This window comes from Apus apus, chromosome 4 (genome assembly GCF_020740795.1).
Source record: "Apus apus isolate bApuApu2 chromosome 4, bApuApu2.pri.cur, whole genome shotgun sequence".
Classification (NCBI taxonomy): Eukaryota; Metazoa; Chordata; class Aves; order Apodiformes; family Apodidae; genus Apus; species Apus apus.
The window spans coordinates 34590298-34612823 of record NC_067285.1 but is presented as its reverse complement, the minus strand read 5'-3'; the positions used below and the strand labels follow the sequence as shown (position 1 = coordinate 34612823).

The 22526-nt window shown below is 55.8% G+C and overlaps 3 protein-coding genes across 9 annotated transcripts in view; 1 reads left to right on the top strand and 2 right to left on the bottom strand.

Moving 5' to 3' along the window:
• Nucleotides 1-1352: 1352 nt before the first annotated feature.
• DDIT4 (DNA damage inducible transcript 4) lies at nt 1353-2885 on the bottom strand. Its single transcript, XM_051618107.1, has 2 exons — nt 2786-2885; nt 1353-2538 (listed from the first exon to the last, which is right to left on the bottom strand). The coding sequence occupies exons 1-2, from the start codon at nt 2877-2879 to the stop codon at nt 2060-2062; spliced, it is 573 nt and encodes a 190-aa protein (XP_051474067.1). The 5' UTR covers nt 2880-2885; the 3' UTR covers nt 1353-2059.
• A 5579-nt stretch (nt 2886-8464) lies between these two features.
• On the bottom strand, nt 8465-15387 carry ANAPC16 (anaphase promoting complex subunit 16). Of its 4 annotated transcripts, none has more exons than XM_051618109.1 (4): nt 15321-15387; nt 13173-13330; nt 11072-11146; nt 8465-9256 (listed from the first exon to the last, which is right to left on the bottom strand). In XM_051618109.1, the coding sequence occupies exons 1-4, from the start codon at nt 15374-15376 to the stop codon at nt 9141-9143; spliced, it is 405 nt and encodes a 134-aa protein (XP_051474069.1). In that variant the 5' UTR covers nt 15377-15387; the 3' UTR covers nt 8465-9140. The 4 variants fall into 4 exon arrangements, with proteins under 4 accessions (XP_051474069.1, XP_051474070.1, XP_051474072.1 ...); XM_051618110.1 differs by lacking the exon at nt 15321-15387 and adding an exon at nt 14812-14914; XM_051618112.1 differs by lacking the exon at nt 15321-15387 and adding an exon at nt 14828-14910.
• ASCC1 (activating signal cointegrator 1 complex subunit 1) overlaps nt 15260-22526 on the top strand; it is a 37867-nt gene continuing 30600 nt past the window's right edge. Inside the window, exons 1-5 of one of the 4 annotated variants that reach the window (XM_051618081.1) lie at nt 15260-15351; nt 17023-17138; nt 18237-18336; nt 19174-19271; nt 21324-21502. In XM_051618081.1, the coding sequence (XP_051474041.1) occupies nt 17036-17138; nt 18237-18336; nt 19174-19271; nt 21324-21502 (480 nt within the window). In that variant the 5' untranslated portion in view covers nt 15260-15351; nt 17023-17035. Of the gene's footprint in view, nt 15352-15428; nt 15628-16123; nt 16142-17022; nt 17139-18236; nt 18337-19173; nt 19272-21323; nt 21503-22526 lie in introns of those variants that run through there. The other 3 variants (XM_051618080.1, XM_051618078.1, XM_051618077.1) reach the window with 3 other exon arrangements.

Here is a 22526-nt window from a genome sequence, read left to right as displayed (position 1 = left end):
GCAAATCCTTGATTTTCCCTTATACTAATAATTGTCCAACACGCGATGCCAAGTCCCTCACCCCAGACAGGCTGGCAGGGGACAAGCGGGGACCACGCTGCTGCTGGCAGCTGGGGGAGACACAGGGCCACCCCCTCTGCATGCTTAGGAGCTCGATGCATCAAAATATGTGTATTTATGGAGCTACATTTATAGCTTCCAGGCACAAGCTGAGCCGCTGCTGTCACCATCCCATAAATCTCTCACAGGGTTCCGTCCCATGCTGGCAGTGCCAAAACCTGCTCCTCCCACTATTTTCCCCCCCAAAATTTTTGGGCTTGGAATTTTTATTTTTTTTTTTCCAGCCCCCTTGGTAATTCCTGGGCTGTTTTGACATGGTTTTGCCCCCTGGATAACCCTGCAGGGCACCGTGCCACCTCACCTAGGCGTGGGGATGCCCCTCACGTGAGGGAGGGGGGGGTGCTTCATGCTTCAGCATGTGACCCTTTGAGAAACCCCTCCCCAGCCCCCTACATTTTAGGGGAAGCCTAAAATTGCACAATATGGGTTTGTAGAGGTGCATTTCCAGCTGTACCTGCCCAGCAGTGCTTGTTGCTCCAGTTGCTCCTAGGTGGTATTTCCAAGGAAGAGCAATCTTGCTTTCCAAACCCTCTGGTTGTGTCAGCAACACCTTCTTGACAAAGTTTCATCAGAAAGTCGCTGTCCACAGGAGGGGAAGAAAACCCAACAAAACAACAAAAAAAAACCCAGAAGCCTGAGCCAGAACAAACTCGCATTTGAATGGAAATGTGGTGTGTTGTTGTGTTTTTTTTTCAGGCTGGTTTTGTCCTCCCCACCTTCCGCCAGGCTCTTCCTTTGCCAAGCAGCTTAATTATACTTTAGTGAAAGCCTTTTCTCCAAGTGGCTCTAATTGCAGGCTTGGGTAATTGGTCTCATTTTTGCAGAGTGTGTTTGGAGCTGGGGAAGCACTCTCCCCCACCCCTACCAGGTGTGACCCCGAGTTCCCTCCCTCACGGTTTTAGCCGGTTCTTATGGTTTTCCACCCAGAAATCCCCCCTGGAGCTGCCAGGAGGGAGTGGCAGACCCTAGCTGGGGTGTCTGGGTGCTCCTCCCCGGGGCATGGGCAGGCACCTGCCTGGCTCAGGGGCCTGACTCAGCCCCCCCCCCACCTTTGACTCACAGTCCCATGGCCTGCAATTAGGAGCGGGCACAGCGGGATTCCCCCTCATTCCCAAAACCTCCAGCTCCCACCGCAGAGGCTGCCCTGCTAGAGAAAGGCTTCCATTGAGGATTTCAGACCAGCTGGGAGCAAGTTGCATCATCCCCGAGTGACAAGAAGGGGAGACAGCAGGTTATCACAACGGAGACAGCTTTTATTAGAAAAGTAAAAAAACAACACAACACAACCCACCCCGACACGATTGCATAGGAAGTCTTGCACTTGAACATCAAGTGTATGAGTGTAAACTGTAACCAATGAAGTACCCACAGCGAGGGGTCCTGCCCTCCATCACCTCGCACACCCCCTCTCCCCCCACTCTTTCCTTCTGCTGATCAAAGACATGATGCAACTTCCAACAGCCCCTCCCTCCCAACCCCTTCTTGGCCTGCCCAGGTGCCAGCAGTGGGGTTTGTCTTTGATCCAGACCCACCTCCCAGCCCCTCACTCACTCCCACACACCCCCCTCCTCCCCCCCCCCAACCCCCAGAAACCCCATTGATTACAATCCTCGTTACAAAAAGACAGGGTCGATCAGCCAACAGGCGTCGAGCCGGCAGCCCCGCTGCCGCCTCCCAGAGCGCGGTCCCCGCCGGCCGTCCCGCAATCATCGACGGTGCGAAGCCACCACCGCCTGGGTCCCCAGACTGCTCCTCCTCAGGGACACCCCGGCACAGGCAGGGGGGAAACCTCTGCCTGCCCAAACTACTTCCACCTACAGCCCTACTTCCAACCTAACCCTAAACTACAGTGGCTGCCGGGAGCCGCCGCCGCCGCGCTCCAACCGGCTCTCTCCCCGAGCGCTTGGGTGCCTCTCTTTCTTCTCCAGCAGGGCCCCCATCAGCACTCCTCGATCAGCAGCTGCTCCGAGCTGTACAGCTTCTTCTTGATCACCCTGAAGCCCGTGCTCAGCTTCAGCGGCGTGAACGCCGGCCCCGAGCTGAACAGGAGTCCTTGGATCTTGGGCCAGAAGCGGGAGTCCAGCCGCAGCACCAAGGTGAGCTGGAAGGTGGGCACCACGGCGGGGTCCACGGCGAGGTGCCCCACGTCGTGGCAGGCCTTGCCGTGCTCTACGCAGAGGTCGAGGAGGGCCCCGCGCAGCCCGCAGGGCTCGCTGCAGGCCAGGCGCAGCAGCTCCCTCCTCACCTGGGCCAGCAGCGGGGCTGGCATCAGGAGGCGGGAGCAGCGCTTGGCACCCAGGGGGGCCCTGCCCAGGGTGGCCTGCACCAGGTCCAGCAGGTTGGCGCACAGCAGCTCGTCCTCGGGGTCGTGCAGCAGGTCCAGGTCCGGCAGGGAGATGCCTTCGGCGTACTCGGCTTCTGTGGGAAGGAGAGGCGGGTCAGCGCTGGAGCGAGGGGTGGGTTTGGGGTCCGACACTTATAGTGGGGGGGGACACGGAGCCCAGGGGGTTGTAAGCGGGGCGCGGGGACTCAGCACAGCACCCCCCCCCAAACACACACACACCTCCCAGCACCGCAGGGACCCCCCTCACCCTCACAGCGTGACCCCTCAGAGAGCGACCCCTCTCTGCAGGGTCCCCCCACCAGCCCCCAGCCCCTCGCTCACCCCCCTCCGAGCCGGAGGCGCTGCCCAGGGACTCGCAGTCCGAGCTCTCCAGGCCCCGCTCGCCGCCCGCCAGCCGCTCCCACAGCCCGGGCATCGCGCCGCCCGCTCCTGCCCGCCCCCCGCCGCGCCGCCCGCTTTATAGAGCGCCGCCGCCGCGGGCCACGCCCCTCCGGGCCGGCGCCCACCAATGGCAGCGCGGGGCACGTCCGCGGCGTCTCTCCTGCCCGGCGACAGCGGGAGGCCACGCCCCCCCCTCCCCGCTCGGCTCCGCTCGGCTCCGCTCGGCTCCGCTCGGCCCCGCCCCCCTCCCCCGCTCGGCTCCGTTCGGCTCCGTTCGGCTCCGCTCGGCTCCGTTCGGCTCCGCTCGGCAGCCGGGCTGCCTCAGCTCCCATCCTCCTGCCATCCCTCCTTCCTCCTGCCATCCCTCCTTCCTCCTGCCGCCCTCGGCAGCTCCCGCCGGGCTCCCCCGGCCGCCTGCCACCCCCTCCCGGCCCCGGCGAGCGTGGCCAGGCATCCCCTCAAGGCTAGAGCCTCAGGCACCCCCACGCAGGGCCCGGCTCCTCAGCCTGCCAGCCGGGCAAGGCCTGGGCCTTGCCCCCCTCAGGGCCAGGGCCTGGCTTCGGGCACTCTCTCAGTGCCTGGGGGCCTCATCCTTGAGCAACCCCTCTCAGGATCTGGGCCTCAGGGCTGGGCCTTAGCCCCCTGGTACCTCCTCAGGGCCTAGAGGTGGGCCTGGGCCTCACCCCCAAGGGCCAGACCCCATCCCAGGCCTTGCTGCTGGGCCTCAGGGTGGAGACAGCAGCAGCGTGGCAGGCAAGAGGCTGAGAGGTCAGTTTGTACCCTTGTCCCCCTCGTTCCTGCTTTGTGTGGTGAAACAGGGGCCCTGGGCTGGCACGAAGCCAGAGGGCAGGTGACGGGGCCGTGAGCGTTTTTTATTACGTGTGGTTGTTAACGTACCCGCTGATCACCTTGGGCTTCCAGGTGTTTGTGTGGTGAGCACTGGGAGGGCCTGATCCTGCTGGGAGGGGCAGGGGCAGGCTGGGCATGGGGCGTGGGTGACTCACCTTCCCTGCTGCCTGGCTTTGGGTTGTAAATCCAACGCCAGATCCTGGGGTGCCAGGGTCCCCCCGTCAGCTGCCCCCTCGCCTGGGTTGCTGAAGAAAATTGGGGGGGGGGTTGGAGCAAAACTATGTTGAAAATCAAGGCTGAGGGGGGTGTGGCAAGGCTGGGATGTGTGTGTGTGGGGGGGGTTTCCTTCAGTAGCCCCTCTCTGCCTCCCCCAGTGGTCCCATACAACGAGGGCAAGATGCAGTTCCCTTCCAAGCCCTGTGCTCTGGAAGCACATCCCCCTCTGCGGGTCCCTGCGTACGTGACCTTTCCAAAGCCAGACCCTGAGAAGCACGGGGAGCTGAAGGCCCATTAATTGGCAATAAAAGGCTTTGTTTGTCCTCCCACTGCGCTTGCCTGCGGCTTTATCAGAGGAGCTGAGCACACTCTGAAGTCACTCTCCGGGAGCTATCTTGGGTACTGTCCTTCCTGAGCAGAGATTGATAGCAGCCCGGTGGTAAACAGGGTGGGGGGCAAACGCTGGCTGGGAGTGAGGGGGGCAGACCCCCCCGTGCCAGCATTGCCTGTGCCCTGCCCTGGGAGGGGGGTGCGTGGATAAATTCTCCCACCCAAAAGCTGTGGGTGCAGAGGGTCCAGGCACCCCACGAGCAGTGGTAGAGGAATTGGTTTTTAGGGATTCAAGGAGAAGCAGGGCTTGAATCCGTCACCGTTTTGGGAGCTGAGGTCCAAGCTGGTGGAGTGGGTTGACATCCTGGGGAGCTGTGGGGCAGAGGGGATGTGTGGGGAGCTGGGAACCAAGCCCTGGCGTGCATGCAGGGCTACTGCTCTGCTTTTTGGGACAACAGAAAAATGAACAACCCCCAACCCCTGTTAAAAAATACAGGCTGATATTTGTGTGCTTGCCATGAGATGCAGCAAAACATGCAGGCATGGGCTGAGAAACGTTTGGATGGTGCTTGGGATCCTGTTTTTAACACAATCTAGCTGGTGGTTTTTTTTTTTTTTCTCCCCACAACCACCAAGTCATTGGTACAAATGTTGGCTGGGTGAGGCTGAAAATAGATGAGGAACTGCTGGTTTTGGGGTCAAAACAGGGGGGAACGGGCAAATAAACGACATAAAGGACCACAGGGAAAGTGCCCTGCTAAAAATAAGCTTGAATTCTGAAGCTGAGCATAAATATTTGTCTGTCTTTGCCATAACATTGCCTGGTAGGCAGGGGAGCAAGTGTGGTGGTGAGATTTAAAGTGAAATGTCACTTTTTGATCTCTGAAATGGAATAATCCTCAGGTGGTGCTGTGCCCTGGGAGGGGAGGCAGTGTGGGGCTGGCAGCTAATTTTCCTTCTTAAAAAGCCACCACAAGCCTGGCTGCTCTGCTGCAGCAGTGCTTCTAGCAACGGTTTGGGGCTAGAAAGCCAAGTTTTTAACTCCAGTTTTAGTAATCCCTGCACTTCCCCTCCCCGGGTGCTGCTGTGGTGTAAACCCAAGCAGCGTTTTTTGTCCTCCTGACCCGCTGTCCTTTCTGGGGAGAGCAGCAGGGGGTTGGGGGGGCAGAGGTCTGGATGATGGATGAAATCTTCTGGACAGCCTGTTCCCACCCGGCCGTGCCTTGTGGGACAAACCCCCTGATGAGATTTGCTTGATTCCCTCTTCGTTTTCCAGCCCGGCTGTGCTTTGCAAAGGGTTAAGCAGGAGCTTGGCGGGGGTGGTTGGCGTTGGGGAGGGTCCTGGCTGGGCCCCTGCCGGGGATGTGCTGAGCTCAGCGGTTTTGCAGGGCTGCGGGGGGAGGGGGCTGGGGAAGAGGAGGAGGAGGAGGGGAGGAGATGTACTCCAGGGGGCTCAGCGAGTGCTTCAGCGCACGTCGGGTGCAAACCCTGCCCCATCCACGTTGCGGGGGGGATGGAAATTCCTTGCCCTGTGGGGTGGGCTGCCACCACCCACGGCACGGTCCCCATCCTTGTGTTAGCTCCTAGCATCACAGTGACCCCCCAAAAAAGGCCGCTTTTTAGGTGGCTTTACGCGTTATTTTGGCAGGCGGGGCTGGTGTGGATTCGGGTGTAACAAAGGGGCTGGGCTGGGGGGAAGGGTGAGGTTTTCGGGGTGTCCTTCGCACTCTCTCCCTCCTGCCCCCGTCTTCGGTCGCTGGGTGGGTTGTGGCCAGGGGTGACGGGGACAGCAGGGTGACCCCGGGCATCCTGTGCCACCCTGGCCAGCTCCAGCCCGGCAGCTGGAGGCGGTGGGATGGCTGGGACGCCGCGGCAGGTCCCGACGTGCCACCAGCCGGGCAGGTCTCTGCTGCAGCCCAACTTTTGCGGGCCCGTCTCTCATCCCCCCCCCCCCCCCCTCCGCTTCTCCAGGACAAGCAGCTGCAGGCAGGGAAGAAACAAGGAACGTGCATCCAAGGAGGATGGGGGGGGGGGTTTTGGCAGATGGGAATGCCAAGTGCCGGCACCGTGCTCTTTTGCAGGCTGGCGATGTGAAATCCATCCCCCCCCCCCCCTCCTCCTGTGGATGCTTTTGCAGGTCAAAGCCGTGAGCCGGTGGGTTTTTTGGGGGGCTGCCAGGGTGGCTGCCCTGCTCTCCCACATCCCGGGTGGCAGGAGGAGGGATGTTTTGGCCGAGGCAGCAGGGCGAGCGTGTGCCTTGGCACCGACCTCAGGGCTGGGGCGAGGAGCCGTGGGGAGGGGAGGTGTGAGCCGGGACAGAACGTTCTGCCGCGAGCAGCCGCAGGAAAACCAACCAGCAGCCCTGAACAGGACTCTTTGTTCAGCTGCTGCTGCTTTTTTTTTTTTTTTAACTTTCCCTCCCCTTCCTCCGTCAACTTTTGCTCCCAGTTGATGAGCTCCCTTCCCCCTGCTGCTCCAGCTCCCAGCTGCAGCTTCCAAACCTCCCTGGCAATGCTGCAGCCCCTGGAGATGATGGGGAGGCTGCTTCAAACCCCCCAGGGAGGGGAGCCCTTACCCACTCTGCCCCACCGAGCAGCAATGGGGCAGCTGGGGAGTTTCCAGGCTTCAAACCTGTGCTGGGAGGAGGGTTGTGTTTGGGTTTTTTTTTTCATTTCACCAGGCTGCAATCCCTCTGGCTTGTGCTGCCTTACATAAAGTGTTTACTGAGCGGGAGGAGGGAAGGGCCAACAACATGTTTGTGCCTTCGTAGTACTGTACAGGCTGAACTTTTCACTTCCTCTCAATGGCCCTCACACATGTGTCTATTTTGGTGCTGGGCTGACATACAAACAAGCCATGTAGGGCACAGAGCCGGGCCGTTCCCTGCTCTAGCTCCTGGAAACAGCTGGAAAACAAGGAATGGGGGGGGAAGGGAGGGGGAATCTGGGTCCCACTCGTGGGGAATGTTTGGGCACTGCATCCCCCTGGCACAGCTGCAGGCACCAGTCCCCACCCCCCCACACTCCTGGAGGGCTGGGGGAGTGGAAAAGTTTCACTTGGAGCAGTAAAAAAGCTGGTTCTGCAGCTGGTGATGCTGGTGGCTGCAGGTGGGGTTGGCGAGGGGGTGGGATGAGGGGTGAGTGGGGAAGGGGGTGCAGGGTGGCATGGAACCTCTTGATATGGGGGGGCTTGGGGGGGTGGTGTATTTTTGGTGAGTTTGGCCAAGGTAAATTGAGGTGGCTGGTGGGAGCTAGCTTAAAAATAGATGATACAAAGCAAACAAACAAGCTGAGGATTGAAACCCTCCCTTCTTTTCAGAACAGCCCCCTCTGGGGTGGAGGTTTCACACCGACCACCATCAGCCAAGGACCCTCTTTGCTGTGCAGGAGGCCCTGCAGAGCCAGGGCTGGCTGCCCTCCAGGAGCAGGGAGGAGATTTTCCAGGCCCTGCACGGGGGAGGCAGCGTGGGACACATCTCTGCTGAGCTGTTGCCTTCCGTGAGAAACCCTTTCAGAAACCATCCAGTGAATTTCCAGGGGTGAGGAGCTGGAACTGGGGCTTTACCTGCAGATTGGGGCTGGCTTTTGGGTGGCGTGTGGCTCTGGCTCACAAAAAGCTGATTTTGATACTAATTACAAGCAGAAACAAATGCAGAAGGTGCCTGCATACCTTTTCCCTTTAGTTGGTTTTTTGCTGGTGATACAACTAAGACAGGGATGGATTCAAATGAATCTGTTTGAATCCAGATGTGGCTGGGCTGAAATAGTGAGTAAAAATAAAATCACCTCATAAAGAAGATGTTGAAAATGGAATAATTAGGCATCTGGAGCTGTAAGTTGTATGATTGCTTACAGAGCCTACAGCCCTGCTGGCTAGCAAAAAGGGGGTGTTGAGGCTCTGAAAATGATGAACATGTTGAAATGGTGATGCCAGAAAATGGCAATCCACTTCACAAACAGGGGTGAAGTACAAATGAAAAGCAAGACGCTTAAAATGGACAGATGGATTCAAAGGAGGGTTTTCTGCTGGCTGAGTTCAACCAGGATGAAAAATCTGATTTAAACCAATCCACTGATGAATGTAAAGCAAGTTAAACTGAACTGAAGTTGACCAGCCTACCAGCCAAGCTGCCTCTGAGCTCATGAAACCTCCTGTTACATACCCAGCAGCTGGTTGTGTCTCTCATCAGACCCCCCCCACACCAAGCTCTGCAAAGAGAAACAGTTTCAAAGAGAGAATTATTTTATTATCACAGAACCATCTGATACATAAAGAGGGAAAACAAGAGTTCCAGGGTATTAAAGATAACAGCTTCTGCCTTAGGGAGCAGTGTCTGACCAGCACTTGCTGTGCAGACACCAGAGGAACAGCAATGGAGAGAAAACAGCAATACATGAGGAGAAAGTGTCACTGTGTGTCCCCTCACAACCGACTGGGGACAGTTCTCTTCCTGTTCATCCCCCAGAAGAGCAGCCAGGGCTGAAGAGCATTTCCAGCAGTGTTGTGCCTCTGCTCTCCAGAGGCCTGGCTTGGGCAGCCAAGCTGCAGGCTTCCCAGCCCACCCACTGCCCAGCCCTCTGGCCACGTGCTGGGTTAACTGGGTTGCTCTCCCCACCACCACACTCGGAGTCTTCCCTCCTCTGTAAACAAAAAGGTGATTCTCCAAGTTCTGTAAAACTGATCCCACCTTCTAAGTTACAGCCACCCAGCCCTGCCACGCTGCAGATGAGTTGAAGAACCCCATCATTTCCATTTGACTGGCAGCTTTACTGAACAAAAAAAGAGAAGGCCCAGTCCTGCTGGTGCAGCTGTCAGCAGGCTGATAAATGGGGGGGATGTTTTCAAGCCAGGCCAGAGCATGTTTTTCTTCTGCTCCCTGACAGCGGCGATCCAGACACGCTCAGCCCGAGGAGGGAGTGAATCCCAGGAGCTGCTCTATGGGCTTGTACCTCCACTCATCTGCCTCCAGCTCTTCCACCAGACCAGCTAGTTTTTCCATCCGTGCCACTTGTTGATCTGCGAGAAGTTCAAAGGTAACTGTGGTTTGCAGTGACAGCGCAATTAAAGCTTTCAGTGAGATGCAAATTCCCAGCTGTCAGCGGGGAGCAGAGGAGAATAAACCCCACCTGCATCCCCTTTCCACCCAAACCCACTCCACAGGATGCCCTGTGACATGGTGAGACCTCACCAGATCCCAGGAGAAAGCAGGGACAGGCTTTTCTGCCTCACCTGGCACTGGAGGAGTGTTTACCCATCCCTCCCCGTGCCGTGTAGATTCAAGTCCTAACAGGGAAGCACGAGGCTGATTAGCCTATTGGGGGTGAAAACAGGATGAAGCTCATTTCTTTAGCATAAATATTTATAGTGCAGGAGAACAGAGAAGTTCTTGGTCAGCCCACGGTAGAGCTGGGTGCAGCACAGGGAACTCCTGGTTTTAATGAAGGTCCTTTGAGGAGGACCTGGATGGCTGCAGCAGGAAGACTCCGCAGTCAGAGCAGGCTAAGGACACTGAGGTCCTCACAGAGAGGTGGGCTGCCTCCTTGGGGACCCCCCAGGACAACTTGTTCCCCTCAGCTTTATTTAAAAAGTGGTTGTGTGCTGGGCATGCAGGCTGCTTTTTCAATTAGGTTAGCTGTGGTGGTGGTAGAGAGATGTGGTCAGCCTTTCTCTTGGCTCCACCAGAAGGTCAACACCACAGTGGCCTCTTGGAGAAACAGCCCAGGACAAGCTGACTTCCTGTAAGAGGTGTGACATCAAACGTGCAAGATTTATGCTGACTGCAGCAGTGGGTGCTTTTAAGAGGGACTGTTCCCACTCCACCTCCTGCAACCCGAATGCTTTTGGGAACTGAGAAACAAACAAGCCAAAAAAAAATGATGACCTTGATCTTTTTTTTTTTTTCCCCAAGCCTTCTCCCTTTCTCACAGGGAGGTGGTAACTGGTGCTCACACACCAGTTTCAAAACCTGCTGCTTCTCATGGTGCCAGTCTGAGCAGCAGCCCCTGGTTGCTACAGCCACAGTAAGCACCAGAGCTGTGGAAAACAATGGCTCTGAAGTCCAGCTTTGCTTTTTGGTTCATTAATACAGGATGACAGCCTTGCAAGCTGCTGCACACCCCCAGACCTCCTCCTGACAGCAGAGGACAGGAAACCTCCCCAGTCTGAGACAGCAAGAGGCAAGGACCAGAAAGGATGTGACCCTCAAGCAACACAGCAGATACAATCTGGTGCTGACATCTTTAGAACACAAGCTGCCACCCAGGCAAGCCTGTCGTTCAGTTACAGGCAGCTGGGCATTGGGAGAAGGCCCCCAGGAGGGAAGCAGAAGTTCAAAGGAGACAGAAGGTTCTTTCCTGGGGAGGCAGGGAGTGGAGTCAGCCCCGTCACGCCACGCCAGGCCCCTCCGCCTCCGTCTCCCCAGCACCTCTGGAAACCCGGCTTGACCCTGCCTGTGTCACCCGGGCTCAGCAGAGAAACAAAGGTGGAATCAACCGTCTCTTCGCCCGAGGCCAGAGAGACACTCAGCGCTGGGCCGAGGAGATCAGAGCGCGGGCGTTTCCTGCCCATCACCTCCTCCTCCGGCCCCACCTCTGGTGGAGGCAGCGCGGCAACGCAGCGACGGGAAAACAACCTTCGGGAGGCACAAGCCTGTTCCCTCCCAGGCTGTGTGGGTTCCCCTGGCTTTGCATGGGGCTTGCAGAAGGCCTCACCGATGGTCTGACTTAGCATTAATTGGCTGACTTAAAAGACTGCTCTGCTTTTTTTGTGGTTGCCACCTGAGACCGTGTCAGCTTTTCCCCGCGCCGTCCTCCCCCACCGCCCGGCGCTTACCGTGTTTCACTTGCTTTAATGTAGATGCCACCTGATAGCTGAAGACAGACTCACAGAGGAACCTTTCCGAGCCATCTGTAAGCAGAAAAAAGGGAGTTTCAAGACTGAGCAGCCTTACCTGAGAGCTGCCAACCTGCTGGTTTTACGTTTGAGGTGTGGGTTTCCCCACGTGCCTCGTGCTGACGCCTTCTCCTGCGCCTCAGCGGGGCTTTGGCTGGCTCCTGTGCCACCTGGGAGACACCCCAGCTGATACCCTGGCACATCCCTGCTGTCATGCAATTTTAGTCCTGCTAAATGGAAGGTAAGCTAAGGAGAAGCCAGCCAATATCACAGCAGTCTCTTGATTCCCTCAGGGATCAGGCGCTCGTGTCCTGATAACGCTTTATAATTTCCCACGGGCTTAGCCCCTAACCCTGCATAAAGGATTTCAGATAAAGTGCATCTTGCCATCTAAGTCAGTAATGGATCACACCACTGCCTCAAAAATAAATCCATCTGGAACACATAGCTAGTTCTGTGTCAAGTCCTGGCACAGTTTATACTACTTCCTGCTTAAAAAAGCCTCCCAAACCTACGGGTTTATTCAAAAACAACAGCGATAAGTTAAAGGAACAACAAAAACCAGTCAGGTAGTGGGGATTTTTGAAGGAGAAACTGGTATGCAGCTACCCTACAAGCACCTGCCTGATGGAAGAATGGGTGTATCCCCTTTTACCTCAGGAATTGAAAAGCTAACTTGGAAGTTTCATGTGACAGGGACGGTGTTTAGTTGTTGCTGCCACCCAGAGAAGACGAAACTGCTGCGTTACTGGTCAGCCCAAAGCAACATCAACTGAAAGCTCCATGCCATCAAAACGAGGAAGAGAAACAATTTTAAAGACTTCAGGGTAGAAACAGAGCCCTGGCAAATCTAATCTGAAGCTGAACCCTGGCTCAGAGCATCCTCTCTCAAGCTGCTGGGACCCTGTTTTGGTGCTGCCCTGTGCTCTTTCCAAACGTGCCCTTCCCTCTCCTCCGACTCCCCAGCCTGGCCGTCCTGCCGAGCAGCTCTCAGGAGGAACAGCTGTCTGTCTTATTTGCTAACACAAAGTGCTTCATTATTTTAATTTGTTTGGAGGGCTCGTTAAGTTCTATGAGCAAGCCTTTAGTCATAATTACTTCAATAGACTGGCATATGGGCACTAATGTGTAATAAAAACAGTCCTTGAACGCCGCAGCGATCAGTTCCCAGCTGCCCCGTCTGCCTGCACAGGAACACTGTCACCTCTGAGCTGCAGGGCCACCCCAGTGAACTTCAGGCTCACACAGTCAGCTGAGTGTGGGGAGGTGACATGGGAAGTTCAAGAGGAGCAGACAGACCTTGGCTTAACCCTGTCATCTGGAGGACCTGCCCTTCCTCCCTCAAGCCGGCGCAGGGACGTGCAGCTGTGACGTGCCTGGGTCCTCCTGCAGGCAACCCTGACTGAGCACCCTAACATGGTCCTGGATCAGAGCCCCAGCCCTCTCCAGGTGGCCCCGGAGAAACACCCTGACAAGAGTGACCCCAAAAAGGGAATGTGCTCACCTCCAAGGATTCAAAGGATCTAGTCCTGATTTATCCTCTCACAAACCTCCCTCTGCCGTGAGGTGACAACTTGAGCCAAGGGCAAAAAAAAAAAAGCCTCCTGCTTCCTGGCCAGCAGGGATACAAGCTGCCTCCTGTGCTAGCCCAGTCAAATCCAATCCCAGAACATGTTTTGCCAAGAAAAATACTCCTGCCTCAGCTATCTTTACAGTCATTCCTGCCCCGACATCAAAGGATTAACTAACAATGAGCAATTATCACCCTCATGTTCCCTTTCAGGTAGATCACTTCCTCGTCTGAAGTGTTGTCATGGAGCTAAAAAACAGGTGATGGCCAGAAGAATCACTTCCTCATGAACAACTGGTGGGAGAGCTGGGGCTGCTCGGGACCTGCCCAAGCCCTGGTGCTTCCTCCTTCCCTCCCTCCCTCCCTCCAGCTTTTGCCAACCGAAGTCTGAACAAGCAGCAGGATGCCAAGCTTGGCAACTCCCCTGCCAGGGCACCAGGAGGAGTGGGGAAGGAGGGCAGGAGCAATCACCTTCCAGCATCTCCTCAGCTCCTTTGGGGTAAGTGAAGAGGGCTTTTCGGGGCGGTGCCAGGTCCGAAACGCTGAACCCCGACCCCGTCACGGAGCTGCCGCTGACGCCGCCGGCTGAAGAGGATGAGGAAGAGGCTGCCATCTCACCCCGGCCCAGCCTGCAAGAACAAAAACAAAGGAGCAAAGCTGGGTTAGGAAGGGTGTCTCGGGGTTCCCCAGGGCACAAAGCCAACACCTGCCTGTGTGTCTGCCCGAAGGTGAAGGCAGTGAGGTCGAGGAAGCGCCGGCGAGCGCAGCTTTCGGCTGCTGTGCGGCCGGTGGTTGGAGGCTGCCCTGCGTGGGCAGGAGCTGCTGCCTGTGCCAGGGTGGGGACAGCCGTAGTTACCTGTCACACCACGCGGTGGCAGCCCGAAGCTCAAGGGAACCCAGGCTCTGACCCCTCCGGCCAGGGGGCCTGGGAATTCAGCCGGCCAGACAATGGGGAGCGCGCGTAAAAACGACCTGGCCCTGGTGGCTGGCCTGACTTGGCTGGCCTTCAGCTGCCTGGAGCTCCTCCTGCTCCCCAGAGCCAGCAAAAGGCTCTTTTTTTTCTCTTTTCTGTGCTTGTTTCCAGGAGCACAAACACGGGAAAAGCCCTGCTGCCTCATAAAAGCTGGAAGCCTGCAGGACTGCCAGTTCCCCCGCCCCGCATCCTGCTGCTCTCTGCATCAGCCCAGATGTGCTTCTGCTTTTAAAACCCCGTGTTTGACCCCAGCCAGCAGCACCTGAGTGTCCCTCTGTCTCTACCTGGTCACCCCCTGCATCCCAGCCTTGTTCTTAAGAGGTACTGGCTGTATGTTGATCATGTTTGTAACCTGTCACATAGTTCTCTTGACAGGAAAAAAGCTGACGCTTGGCACTTCCTGCTCTCCCAAGCATTTCCCTATTATCCTGGCCATTTAATTAATTTCTATCGTGCTACCTATTTCATACATTTCTGCACACTCCTCAGGCTAGTGCCTTTGGAAAGCACTGCAGGATTTAGTAGGGAAAATGTCTTTTTAAACAGGTGTCACCTCTATGAATTGTGTGTTCATTCACAGTGAAGCTCAAGGTTGTGTCATAGAATCCCAGACTGGTTTGGGTTGGAAGGGATCTTAAAGATCATCCAGTTCCAACCCCCTGCATGGGCAGGGACACCTCCCACCAGCCCAGGCTGCTCCAAGCCCCATCCAACCTGCCCTTCAACACTGCCAGGGATGGGGCAGCCACAGCTTCCCTGGGCAACCTGGGCCAGGGTCTCACCACCCTCATATTAAGGAATTCCCTTAGAATCATAGAATGGTTTGGGTTGGACCTGAAAGCTCATCAGGTTCCAACCCCCCTGCATGGGCAGGGACACCTCCCCCCAGCCCAGGCTGCACAAGCCTCATCTAATCTGGCCCTGAACACCTCCAGGGAGGGGGCATCAACAACCTCGCTGGGCAACCTGTTTCAGTGCCTTCCTGCCCTCCCTCATGGTGGAGGATTCCTCCCTGATGTCCAACCTAAATCTCCCCTCTTTCAGTTTAAAACCATCACCCCTTGTCCTCTCACTGCCCTCTCTGGTGAAAAGCCCCTCCCCAGCTTTCCCCCTCAGGCCCTGGGTACTTTTGTTTACCGTGTTTGCTACAAACCAGCTGGCAGCGGGCTGGGGGTTCCGGGCTGCGAAGAGAAATTCCAGAGAAATGGAAACCCGTCCGGGCGCCCCTTGCCCATACCCGGGCTGCTCGGCGGCTTCGGCGGCGCCAGTGCGCATGCGCCGCACCGCCCTTTGCCCATACCCGAGCTGCGCGGCGGCTTCAGCGGCGCCAGTGCGCATGCGCCGCACCGCCCTTTGCCCATAAACGACCTCCCCGAAGGCTTCGGTGAAACCAATGCGCATGCGCACAAGCACCACCTGCCCGTAACCGGGCTACTTGGCGGCTTCAGCGGTGCCAGTGCGCATGCGCCGCCCCGCGCCCCTAGCCCCTCCCCGGCTTCCGTACCCAGCCGCTTCCCGGCGAGCCGGCGTCCTCCCGCCGCCAGCCTCTCCTCCCCGTCCCGCCGAGCGCCCCTTCCCCTCGCGGGGGCGGGGGGGGCTGCCCCGCTGCCGTTCCCAGGCCCCCACCGACCCCTCCCGAACCTCACCTGGGCGCCCGGACGGTTTGGCGCAAGCGGCGTGCGTGATCGCGCTCGCGGTGCATGCTGGGGCGGGCGGGCGGGCGGCCCCTCCCTACTTCCGGCGAGAAGGGGGAAGTGGCGGTAACCCCTGGCAACGGGCGGGGCTGGGCCTGGGGTCCCTGCGGCTCCCGGGGGGTCTCTGCAGCTCCCGGGGGACTCAGCCCCAGCGGTGTGTGTCACCTTCTCTGCCCGGGGCGGGCAGAGGGGGAGCCCGGGCCTGTCCCCCCCCCCCGCTGCTCGGCGTCCCTCCCCTGACGGCAGCATCGCTCCGTGGGTAGGCCGGACACCCCCCCCCAGGCGCGGGGGTGCGGTGGGGTGTGGCTGTTCCTCGGCTTGGACCGAGGTGTCGAGGGGGTTTTGGTACCGGCTCTGCCCTTTGATACAGAAAGCCTGGGGGGGGGGGGGGGGGTGGGGAGCGCAGGAAGCCCAGCGGTGGGGTTCTTCCTGGCTTCTTCCTGGCTTCTTCCTGGCTTCTTCCTGGCTTCTTCCTGGCTTCTTCCTGGCTTCTTCCTGGCTTCTTCCTGGCTTCTTCCTGGCTTCCCCCGTGCACACCTGCCCTGCTCCCTTTCGGCTGCAGGGGCTGCCTGTTCGTTTTAAGTGTAAGCTCAGGGGGTTGTGAGGAAATGCAGAAGGTGGGGCTTTGAGGGGAAGCGGGTGAGCCTTCTGAGCCCCGTGGCGTTCCACAAAACCAACGCAGTTCAGGATCAGTTCGTTTTCAAAGGCAAGACCCTCAGGTTTTTTTTCCTCTCAGGCTCTGTTGCAGTGGGCAGGGAAACCTCCTGAGGAAGGTGGGTGTGTTTTTTTTTTTTGGTGGAGACTTTTTCTTCTGAGTAACAAATGTTCCCGTTCTAAAAACACTGGGTTACTGAATGTTAACCCTGAAGATGGGAAGTCTCTGCCAGTTCTTTGGGTCACCCTGTTGCTTTTCCACCCTAACATGCTCTCAGCTGTATAAAAAAGCTGATGCCCTTGTGTTTCTGATGTAGCTTGGAATAATTCAGGGTGGTGTAAGGCTTTGATGTCTGCACCTCCACCTTCCCAGGGAGTTCTGAGGTGGGGGGCAGGAGGTGTTCCCTGGTTTCCCTTCCCTTTCTGCCTCCCAGGCAGATCCAGGGAACTGGGTTTGCTGCTGGGAAGCTCCTCAGGCCTGGGGAGGTTGGCTGGTGTTTTTTTGAGAGAGGTCAGGGTCCCTCTTTGGCCTGCAGCTTGTGGAAACCAGCCAGGTGGAGCTGGGCAGGACTGTGAGAGGTGCTGGAATGGCAGGTGGAGGCTGCAGTGAGTTTTGGGCAGAAACCTGTGGGTTTCAGGGAGGGCAGGGAGCAGTTGCTGACCTGGCAGGGGCATAAAATGTGGTGCTTTGTTCTGTGTCCTCACGTGGCTTAAGTTTCCTGGGTTTACTCAGTTGTCCTTTAGGAGCTGACAAGGAATATGCTTGGAAATGTTCATGGAACGAGCCTTGGAATGGGTGGTTTGAGAAGGTGTTGCCCTTTGGAGTTCTCTCCTCCTAATGTCTAAGAGGAGCTGCTGCTCCACTGGAGGTGCAGATCTCCTCCTTTGCTGAGCCCCTCAGAGCTCCCCTCATGCCTCTCACACATTATCCATGAGGAAACCTCAGAATTCCCCTTTTCCTTGCCCTGAGTGAGCAAAGCTGCCTGTGTTTCTGCCTTAGGAGGAGGGGCAGGATGGATGTCTTGAGGCCCACCCTGATAAGGATTGGGGGGCGAGTCTACAGGAAGAACCTGGTTCAAGAGCAGACCTACCAGCAGGAGGAGGAGTTCTCTGCAGGTAAGGAGAGCTGCTCCCTGCTGCTGCCAGGGCCTGCTGAGGGTGAAAGCATCAAGAAGGGGGAGCTCTGGGTGGGCTCTCCCATCTCTCTGTGCTCAGGGACCCACCCCTGCAGTGGGGTGAGGTGTTCAAGAGGGAGGAAAGGGCCTTGTGTTGGGCCTCCGTGGGCATCCTGCAGGTTTGGGTGGCTGTGCTGCTGACTCTTGGTTGTGTTTGCTGGCTGGGAAAGATCCCCAGGAAAGAGGGGGAGCCAGAAAAAGGGTCTGTTTCCCCCAGGTTCCTGAAGTGCTTCTCTCTTTGGCAACGTGGTTCTTTGCAGATACAGGAGTTGGGAGCCACTCACCAAAGATCCTCTGTCCTTGCAGTGTTTGCCCCTTGGAGAACTGTCCAATTATAATCTAACTTTTGGAAGATGTTACCTATTTTAGGGGGAAAAATTCTTCCTGTTCTGATGCATTTTACTCTCTTGCCTGCACATGTGTTGAAGTTCTGCAGGAGTTGTGGGCACAGCTGAGATTTCTCCAAACGGAAAGGGTCGTGGCTCTTTGTGTGCTGTGTCTGTGTTCCCTCCTTTGCAATGAGGTTCAGGAAAGCTTTAATAAGCTGCTCACCAGACAAATTCACCCCTCTGTGTGTTGGAGAGGAGATGGAAACCATGGCATGGCTTCCTGGAAGTCATGTTTGATCCCAGCAGGCACAAACAGCCCAGGGATGGAAGGTGCAGTTGTTCCTCCGTGCTGAGGCCGTGAGGATTTTTCTTCCCTTACCTTTTATTTGTGTTCATCTGAGACTCTTAAATTCCTCCTGAGGTCTCTGAAGGGGCTGGTGGATTCCACCCTGCTAGGAGGAGAGACCATTCCCACTGCACCACTTCCAGCTGGGGGAAACCCTGGGCTATTCCTGCCCCTTCCCTGTGCAGGTTCAAAAGCAGGAATGATGCTTTCCGGAGCTGGTAGGAAGGTGAAATAAAAAGCAGTCAGATTCACAGAAAGGAGCCCATTTCTCCTTGTGTTTAACCTTGAGGGAAGGTGTCTGTGAGACTCCTGTCCTACATGAAAAGCTTCCAAGCTCCAGAGAGGTTTGTTTTTCCCCTCCTAGGCCCCGTTGACTGCGCCGACGAGCCCTGCGATGCCTTTGGGGTGGAAGAGACTGAGAGAGGCTTCCAGTGCAGAGTGGAGGTTCCCAGCCCGTTGTACAAGTGAGCCTGTGTGTTCCTGGTGTGTTTGAGTTGCAGCTGGGAAGTGGTTGAGCACAGAGGGTATATGTTTGAGGTCGGGTGAAGTGCCAGGTATCTGGAATGGTGCCATTTTGGGGATGTTAGGAAAGCTGGCAGTGCCTTTTTAGTGCAGTTGTGCCACGCTTGACTCCCGTGGCAGTGACAGCAGGTGGTGCTTTCTTGCTGCCAGGAGAGCTTTTGAACATCTCTTCCCTTGAACATAAAAGCAGCAGGGAGGGTGGGAGAAGAAGGGGAAGAACTGGGGTGAGCAGCCTGGCAGGGAGAGTCAGTGAAAGCTTGGAGAGAAGGCACACTATTGACTGTGGAACTATTGACTCTGGTCTGGTGTTTACTGGGAAGCCTGTGGTGTTTGAAGCTTGATCTGGTTTTACTGGTTGAGTAGTCCTACTGAAATGTCAGGAGGGAAATGCCTGCTGTTTGTTTGGGTGCTGGGAAATGACTACCTGGACCAAAGCAAGAAGCTGAAGAAGAGTCCTTAGTTCTTCATCAGCTGGGGTGATGGGAAAAGGGGTAACCCAGCTGCCAAAGAAGCTGTGTTGGAGCTCTCAGGGACTGACTGACTTCTTTTAGCTTAAGCCAGCTGTGAGCCATGGATCAACATCCTACTGTGCTCCTGGTCACAGAGTCCTGGGAGAAGCCTCTGTGCCTGGCTTGGGTCCTGCTCTGCATCTCTCTAGCACAGAGATGCCAAGTCCAGAGCCAGCTCTGAGCCCGGCCCATGTGTGGCATGGCTCATCTGCTGGCTGGACACAGTGGAGGTGGGCCCTGTGTGACTCTCTTGCACTTTTCTGACTCCAGGTACATCATTGGGAAGAAAGGGGAAACCAAGAAGAGGCTGGAAGCAGAGACCCGAACCTCCATCAGCATTCCCAAGCCTGGAGTGGAGGGAGAGATTGGTGAGTTTACCCTGCACAACATGGGTGTTCTCTCATCAGCTGGTGCACAGGCACAACTGGAGTGGGGAAGGGGAGACATTCTTCCTTTCATTCCTGCTTCTGACACAGCACTGACTCACTTTCTGGCCTTTGGAAAATCACTTTTCTCCTCAGTTTATTTTTCCTGTCTGTAAATCCTTATAAAGCAGTGAAAGGGTTTTTTTTTTGGGGGGGAAAAAGTATTTTAAACCTACGAACAGTCTCTCTGAAGTTCCTTCTGTTCCTTCAACAACTGCCTTGAGAATCACAGAATGTTTGGGTCATTTTTTTAAATAATCCCATTTCCATCAGTGAGAAAACCCTCATATCCACCCAGAAGAAGACTTGTTGTGTTGTATGAAATTAACTTCATCATGTGCTTTAATTTGAGAAGAGTTTTGATGACGTTGCTGTTGCCACCTGATCCTGGCAGGGCAGGCTTTCCTGGACCATCTGTTCCTTCTCGTCGTGTCCAGGGACATGAAAAGGAAAGAGGTGTTGCTCCAAAAGGGCTGGCCCACCCGGGGTTCCTGCCTGAGTGGACTTCCAGAGGGCAGGGTGAGAAGTGGCAGGGTGTAGAGTGACATTTGTGACAGAGCTGTGAGGAGGGAGTGACTTGGGGGCAGGGGGAGGATCCAACCCCGTGGTGCTGCACAGGAACGTGGCAGCACTTCTCAAGAAGTGGGGCTTGTCTCCTTTCTGAGAACCCTGAAGGACTATCCAAGCAGGTTGAGAGATGTTGAAAAACATGTCATGAAGAGGATGCCAGGAGGATTTTTTTTGCTCCTTGCAGTCCTTTCTTTTCAAGCTCAAGTGTTCTCTGTTTGGTGCCTTGAAGTGCACGCACAAATGAGAGAGGCCAGCATGATCTGGGAGAGATTTTTCTCTTTTTTCACCCTGACTGCCTTTATGCCAACTTGAAATAATAATGCTCCAGAAATCTGAAGTGATAGGCTCTTAGTTACTGCTTTGTAGGCACTCAGAGCTGGCTGAGTGGAGAGCAGAGGGACACTTTGATGGCATCACCCTGGCTATGCCGAGCAAAGCGCGGCCGCGTCGGGCGTCGAGCAGGGAGGCTGGTGGGATCTCTCTGTGCAATGTTGGGGGTTTGAATTCCCTGTAGCTTCTTCATCAGTGAGCCCGGGGCTGACAGCAGAGAGGGGGTGTTGAGCAGGTTTTCCTGAGCCCTTCCTGGCTGAGCTGTTCTTACCCTCACCATATCCTCCAGTATTGCTATTTTAGAGTGCACGGGTAAACAGAAAGTCACCGTCCCTTCTGTTCCTCTCCTGCTTAGCACGGTGTCACAGTTTTAATCAGGATGGGCAATTAAACCAGGCACAACAATGCTCTCTGTCCCTTCCCCCTCCCACCCAGGTAGGGAAGGAGAGAGAGAATGAGGAGAGAGACTCTGGATTGAAAACTAAACTGGGCAGCTCTAACGAAACGCTAATGATAAAAGAAAACACGTACAATTATATACAAATGTGTTCAGGGAATATGCAGAACCCCTATTGCCTCCCTCCACCCCCAGCAACTCCTACAGCATCTCCTGAGCTGGGAACAGTCCTGAAACATCCTGGAGCTGCTGGAGAGAGTGATGAGGGCCAGGGATGTCTGGGGGTCAACAGTGATGGATGGACAAAGTCCTCGCCGGGCATGGACAGGAGAGAAGGGAAGCAGAAGCAGGAAGGAAGTTATCTTCTGTCATCTCTGAGCTTACGTAGATATATGGAATGGAATATCTCTGGCCAGTTTTGCTGTCTGTCTCATTCAGCCTCCTATGGTGGGGTCATAGATCTCCTGGTCGTGTCTGAGCTGGCAGAGCAAAGATGTGACCTTGGAGTCCCAGCAGTAACATAAACATTCCCGTGTTATCCGTCCGCGAGCTGGAACACTTGCTGCTAGTTAAAAGAGAGCTGACTGAAGGAAAAAAAGAACCAGCAAAAGGAAAACTGGCTTCATCCTGGCTCAAACCAGGATGCAGGGGCAGCAGCTTGACAGCCAGCAGACAGGTTCTGCTTGGTTTCCTTGCAGTGATCACCGGGCAGCACCGCAGCGGCGTCGCCTCCGCCCGGACGCGCATCGACGTTCTCCTGGACAGCTTCCGTAAGAAGCAGCCCTTCACACACTTCCTGTCCTTCCCTCTCAACCAGCCTGCCATCCAGGAGAAGTTCCTGCAGTTCAAGGAGGAAGTGTTGGAGAAATGCTCAAAGGTAAGGATCCACGGGAGAGTGGAAGTCAAGTGGAAGGCCCTCCAGCAGAGAGTCGTTCATTTGTCGAGAGAGCTTTTTGGTCTTTGCCTTGAAGGCCTTACTCTGTGTCTTGGGGGTGTAGTTTTAACAGGCCTTTTATTTAAGTTGGTGGATCTGCTGTCAAGTTTGTTGAGTGCTGTGGTGAAATCTTCTGGAAGCTGGAACAGCTTGCTTAGTAAATAGTGAGTTGAATATTTTGTTCTCCTTGGAGATTTTGGTAGGTGGGAGGAGATGACAGAGTGACAGAATGTCAGGGGTTGGGAGATCTGAAGTTCAAAAGAGTGTTGGGGTTTTTTTTGTTCCTACTTTTAACAGGAAAGCCACTAAATCATGTAGTGGACCTTTCTACATGTTATATGATGTGCACATAACTGTGAAACCAAGTAGGAATCCACAGGTTTGCTGCAGCTTCTGTTTCACTTTTGGACACTGAGGGGAGGTGGGTGTCATGACTGGAGCTGAGTGAGAAGTGACCTGGTTGAATGTGCAGATCTCATTGCTCCCCTTGGTCCCCATCAGACTCTGTGCTGACTGTCCCTCCTGCCTGCCCTCAGCCCTGACACTGGGAGCAGCAGGGAAATGAGGAGCAGAATGAAGTGAAAGCTGTGTGTTCCCAGGTTTATTTTAGTGTGCTTCTAGTTTGGCAGCAGTGGCCTGTCAGCACACGGGGCCAGGCTGAGGAGAGGGAATGGTGTTATGATTAACTTGCCATGTCCTCTGGGAGGACATCTCTAGAGAAGGAAGAAGAGTTCCTCTCCGTGGCCACTGCAGGTTAGATTGTCTCCACTCAGCAGGGTTTTGTGGGCTGATGCTATTACTCTCATGTCTGTCACTTCTGCTTGGGCCTTTCAAAGGGGAAAATACAATCTGGCAGATAGCACAGCTGAAGAAGTTTGGTTCCCTACATCTTCATGCTGAGGGTGTGAATTATTGGATATCTGGGCAGATGGGACTTCTTGCTGGAGTGTTGCTGGTCACTTGCCTG